At 41.3% G+C, this 6,000-nt stretch overlaps 1 protein-coding gene across 3 annotated transcripts in view; it reads right to left on the bottom strand.

Moving 5' to 3' along the window:
• Positions 1-1,110: 1,110 nt before the first annotated feature.
• The window catches only part of tgfbrap1 (transforming growth factor, beta receptor associated protein 1), a 64,543-nt gene continuing 59,653 nt past the window's right edge, over positions 1,111-6,000 (bottom strand). For all 3 annotated transcript variants that reach the window (XM_072577578.1, XM_072577579.1, XM_072577577.1), the window contains exon 12: positions 1,111-5,562. In XM_072577578.1, the coding sequence (XP_072433679.1) occupies positions 5,374-5,562 (189 nt within the window). In that variant the 3' untranslated portion in view covers positions 1,111-5,373. The remainder of the gene's footprint in view (positions 5,563-6,000) is intronic.

Below are 6,000 nucleotides of genomic sequence, written 5' to 3'. Positions count from 1 at the left end.
TGAACCAGATGGATTTTTCTGACAATTGACAATGGATGTGGTCATGATTAGACTCAATTCCGCATTTTTTTTTAAAAAAAGACTTTAAATTCCATCTGCCATGGTAGGATTTGAATCTAGGTCCCCAGAGCATGACCTAGGTTTCTGGCTTAACAGTCTAGTCATAATACCAATAGGCTATCACACCTCCTCCCTCCCTTCCCCCCCCCCCCCCCCCCAAAAAAAAGTCAATTGATTCATTAGATATCTTCACTTTGTTAAGACTCGAGTACATTTATGTTCTCATGTATCAACCTTTTCTTATTTCCTCTTCAGAATTTCAGTTAGTCTGAACAACATATCACAAAACTACTGAGTAAAGTTCAACAAAATCTGGTACAGGACTAACGTTCTTTAGAATGAAAAGACTGAGGTTGAGGCCAGCCTCACTGGTAGATGGAGTACCATGTGTGCATGAGCAAAATCAGAGCATTTCTTTTAAACTCAATTCAACAGCAAAACTCCATTTATCAAACAAAGCACCAAAGCCTATTTTTGCTGTACAATTAATTACAATATCTTCCAATATATAGCAAATCCAGTCAACAATAATAACTATTCATTCCTGATGTCTTCTTTATAGAATTTGCAATTAAAGTTTTTTTTAAACCTGTGATATTTGACTTTTTGAAAGTGTAAAAGCTCTTGATGTATGAATGGCATGGCAACACAAATGCAATTGCACATGTCCAATTGATCAGTGGCCAACCTAAATAGCAGCGCTGTTTGTATTCCTTACATTGTGCTCACAATACAAGGAAAACCTCTGATGGAATTAACATAATTAGTGATCAACTGTAGCAGTTCAAGGACAATTACCTCAAAAACACTTCAAATTGTCAAACTTCTGGATACTTCTGTTTGCAATATTGTATGTACTTAATTAAACTAGAAGCAACTTCAAGTAGTCATGTTGTTTCCTTTGAACAGGAAAAGTATACAAGCATCTTAGGACACAAGGCAAGTTTGGACTTGGCAGTCCAAACAATCATAACTCATCCTTACCTGCATTAGGGAATGCCTAGCAGGCCTGCATATACTATTAAGATCAGAACATATAAACAATAAAAATCTTGGAATCAATGACTTACTGCTCAAATGAATACATTGCATACACTGTACAGTAATAGCAGTGCACATTATACTGTATAATGTAATTTTTAAGCACTGGTCAGGATTAGATTTTCTTGACACTCTGGTGACGTCTATTAACCTAAGCTCATTCAAAACTCTGCAACCAGTATCCTAACCAACATCATGCCCGGTCATCTAATGCCTTAAATTTTAAGATTCTCATGCATTCAATTTTCCCAATGAAAGAATTTATTAAAATTACCATCTGTACATTTATACAATTAAGTATGTCACCAAATATTTACAGTGCAAAGTTTGACAGCAGAGCAGTTAGATACAAGTAGAAATTACTTCACTGTATTAGGCAATTTGCAGCAGTTAAAACATTTCCACTTGGATATCACCAGGCTTATATGAGCACACGGAGAAAGTAATGTCTAGATAACAATGCAGTATACCTGCATACATTTCTGCTGCCAACACTATTGCATATGCACACAACTTTGGAGAAAAGGAGGACTGCAGATGCTGGAGATCAGAGCTTAAAAATGTGTTGCTAGAAAAGCGCAGCAGGTCAGGCAGCATCAAAGGAACAGAAGAATCGATGTTTCGGCCATAAGCCCTTCTTCAGGAATGAGGAGGGTGTGCCAAGCAGGCTAAGATAAAAAGTAGGGAGGAGGGACTTGAGGGAGGGGTGTTGGGAATACGATAGGTGGAAGGAGGTTAAGGTGAGAGTGATAGGCCGGAGAGGGGGTGGGCACAGAGAGGTCGGGAGGAAGATTGCAGGTCAAGGCAGCGGTTCTGAGTCTGAGGGTTGGGGTTGAGTGAAGGTGGGGGGAGGGGAAATGAGAAAGCTGGAGAAATCTGCATTCATCCCTTGTGGTTGGAGGGTTCCTAGGCAGAAGATGAGGCGCTCTTTTTCCAGGCGTTGTATTGCCATGGTCTGGCGATGGAAGAGGCCAAGGACCTGCATGTCCTCGGCAGAGTGGGAGGGGGAGTTAAAGTGTTCAGCTTGGGGCGGTTGGGTTGGTTGGTGCGGGTGTCCCAGAGGTGTTCTCTGAAATGTTCTGCAAGTAGGTGGCCTGTCTCCCCAACGTATAGGAGGCCACATCGGGTGCAGTGGATGCAGTAAATGATGTGTGTGGAGGTGCAGGTGAATTTCTGACGGATATGGAAAGATCCCTTGGGGCCTTGGAGGGAAGTGAGCAGGCAGGTGTGGGCGCAAGTTTTGCATTTCTTGCGGTGGCAGGGGAAGGTGCCGGGAGTGGAGGTTAGGTTGGATCTGACGAGGGTGTTGTGGAGGGACTGGTCTTTCCGGAACGCTGATAGGGGTGGGGAAGGAAATATATCCTTGGTGGTGGGGTCTGTTTGGAGGTGGCGGAAATGACAAAGGATGATACGGTGTATTTCGAGGTTGGTGGGGTGGTAGGTGAGGACCAGTGGGGTTCTGTCCTGGTGGCGATTGGATGGGTGGGGTTCAAGGGCGGAGGAGCAGGAAGTGGAGGAGATGCGGTGGAGAGCATCGTCAACCACGTCGGAGGGGAAATTGCGGTCTTTGAAGGAGGTGGTCATCTGGATTGTTCGGTATTGGAAATGGTCCTCTTGGGAGCAGATGCGGCGAAGGCGAAGGAATTGGGAATATGGGATAGCGCTTTTACAGGGGGCAAGGTGGGAGGAGGTGTAATCTAGGTAGCTGTGGGAGTCAGTCGGTTTATAGTAAACGTCCATGTTGAGTCAGTCGTCCGAGATAGAAATGGAGGTGTCTAGGTAGGGGAAGGAGGAGTTTGAAACAGTCCAGGTAAATTGGAGGTCGGGGTGGAAGGTGTTAGTAAAGTGGATGAACTGTTCAACCTCCTCGTGGGAGCACGAGGTAGTGCCGATACAGTCATCGATGTAGCGGAGGAAAAGGTGGGGGGTGGTGCCAGTGTAGCTGCGAAGATGGACTGTTCCACACATCCAATGAAGAGGCAGGCATAGCTGGGGCCCATGCGGGTGCCCATGGCTACTCCTTTGGTTTGGAGGAAGTGGGAGGATTGGAAAGAGAAGTTGTTCAGAGTGAGGACCAGTTCAGTCAGTCGAAGGAGGGTGTCAGTGGAAGGGTACTGGTTGGTTTGGCAGGAAAGGAAGCAGCAGAGGGGTTTGAGGCCTTCGTGATGGGGGATGGAGGTGTATAAGGACTGGATGTCCATGGTGGAGATAAGGTGTTAGGGGCCGGGGAAGCAAAAATCATGGAGGAGTTGGAGGGCGTGGGTGATGTCCCGAACGTAGGTGGGGAGTTTTTGGACTAAGGGGGACAGGACCGTGTCAAGGTATGCAGAAACGAGTTCGGTGGAGCAGGAGCAGGCTGAGACAATGGGTCAGCCGGGGCAGTCAGGTTTGTGGATTTTGGGCAGGAGATAGAAATGGGCGGTGCGGGGTTATGGGACTATGAGGTTGTAGGTGGTAGATGGGAGATCCCCTGAGGTGATGAGGTTATGGATGGTCTGGGAGATGATGGTTTGGTGCACACAACTACCAAATCACAGAAACAGTAAGTGCACATCTGTGATTCAATAGTAAACATGCATTTTGGTTCAGTCTTCCACATTTAACAACATTGTTTAAATTTATTAAAATCTTTAAACACAGTTACTTGCTATTTGAAGCAAATGATTTTGTTTTCTTTTTAAAATCTGATACAATTCACAAATTGTAAAAATGTGCACTTTGGTAGAAACAATTTACATCATACTTTAGGAAGTGTCCTCAAGTTAGTAAAGAATTGTAAGTCACCACTGATATTACCTTTTAAAGTGTCAAAGATATCAAAGAAACTTCAATTGAAATCAGAGGTGTTAATGAAGATTTGATATGGAAGAAATACCGTAAATAAAGTGCAAATATTGATCTAATTTTTATATATTGGTAAGCAAGATGTTCAAGACACATTTTCAAACAGTTCAAAAAGACATGACCAGGGCAAAATGAAACCTGAACATATCTTTCACTCAATAATTTTTAAAACATCTTCTGCAAATAGTGATACAGATCAACCTAGAAAAGGTTCCATGTGACCTGGATGAAAGCTTTCTTTATAAACAAGATTTGTAAATTAAATGCTTTCTATAAAAGCATTATTAGTTGAAGATGGAATATTACTTAAACAAAACGCAGTGTTAAGAGCTAATTGAGTTACAGTATGTTAACAAATGAACAGTAACATTGATAAATATATGACTGTGGATTAAACAGATACTTAACAGGATGAAAGTGGATATTTATTCTCATTTTCATAGATTTGAAAGCCAAACATTTTGCTTCATGAAAATTGCTTTTATGTTTCAAGATCGTTTAGATAAACCAGTATTCTTAAAGTAGCCAAAACATTCTTGCCAAATTCAATAGAATTACTGAAATTAAAATCTATTCAATCAGCTTCTTAGTCTAACCTCCCAATTCTTTCCCTTTAAAATTTTGTGGAAATTTCATGCATACGTCATGAATATACAGATTCACAAACTTGGCATATCAGAGACCAGACATTAATTTGCTCTCTTGGATCTTTTCTGTTCCCCTTCCCTCACCAGCACTCACTGACAGCCTGTAATCCATTATCACTGGTGGAAAAGTCATATCCATCTCTTAAATCTGAAGGAAAGTATAATGCCTATAAATTCATTACGTAAAACAGCTGGTTAGGTCCAAGTCATAGATACACATAGGACATCATCCATTAGCATGTAAACGAACTGTCAGATTTTGAAATATATACATACTGGCCCAAGTGAGAGACAAATCCATTGCTCATACCTAAAAGTTATTCAGAATTATCCAACCAAAGTCTATTACAGATGCTCAGATGATCCAAGACTCAGTTCTTCTCAGAGCAGCAGGAACAGCCTATATATTTACAATGGAAGGCAACTGTTCGAGGGATAAAGTATGATACTTGTACATTCACTGGACAACATTCCCAAATCGCCCAGTACAGAACAACTGTCTTTGTCAATAAGCAGGGCCAGGTTTTCGGACAGTGTTTTCTGCATGTTGCAAACTACAGCTAATAGCATCATTCTTAGTGATGGGGAATTTTAGAAGTTCCGGTAATGCTTGGCTGCATTTACTTTGTAAATCACTGCTACCTACTGGAAAGTTCTAGATGATGCAAATTGGTTTCTTTTTCTTCTTCTTTCTTGATTAGCAGCATACTCCTCTTCCTTATAGTGATCTTCAACAAGGTAATCTTTCAAGTGATGAACCCACCATGTCAAGGCCACTATTTCATGACTGATTTCTGCGACTAGCAAAGTTCTGATCAGTAGCAGGCAGGCTCTGGTATTTTGTAGCACACTGGATATGAGCAAGACGACCGTCTGGATATCGCACAAAGACTGGTTCTGTGAAAAAGCCCTGGCATATTTGGCAGACTTTTTTATCTGAAAGTGTAATAATGTTTCCTCTTGATTTTACCTGAAAAGTGTGGAGTAGAAAGCAAAAACACGGGAATATTTTTGAGTTCACCTTGGTTTAAGATCTTAAAAACTTGCATTAAGTAGATATTTACCAACCTAATGATACAGAATATTGCAAGACACCTTGCATAAATTATAACTGACAGAAAAAAACCCAAAACTTTTTATATTGTACTGTACAAAACAAGTATAGTGGGACATGATCTTTGTCAATCATGTCCTGGATTTTGAAACATGACTTTTTGGGTCCTGCCATTTGGAAGTTTCGACTTAGCCCTTGATAAAAGCTGCTTGACTCACCACCTGGTTTATATATCTCCTATCTTGTGGCTGACAGAAAAAGAATAAAAACATATTTTTGCAACATAAAAGGTGAAGCCAGAGGTAGTTCTTTAACAGACGGCATTTAATACTTTGCTCCTAGTGAAAAATTATC

This window comes from Chiloscyllium punctatum, chromosome 9 (assembly GCF_047496795.1).
Source record: "Chiloscyllium punctatum isolate Juve2018m chromosome 9, sChiPun1.3, whole genome shotgun sequence".
NCBI lineage: Eukaryota > Metazoa > Chordata > Chondrichthyes > Orectolobiformes > Hemiscylliidae > Chiloscyllium > Chiloscyllium punctatum.
Note: the sequence above shows the minus strand (reverse complement) of the source record. Positions and strands in the feature narration are given on the sequence as shown.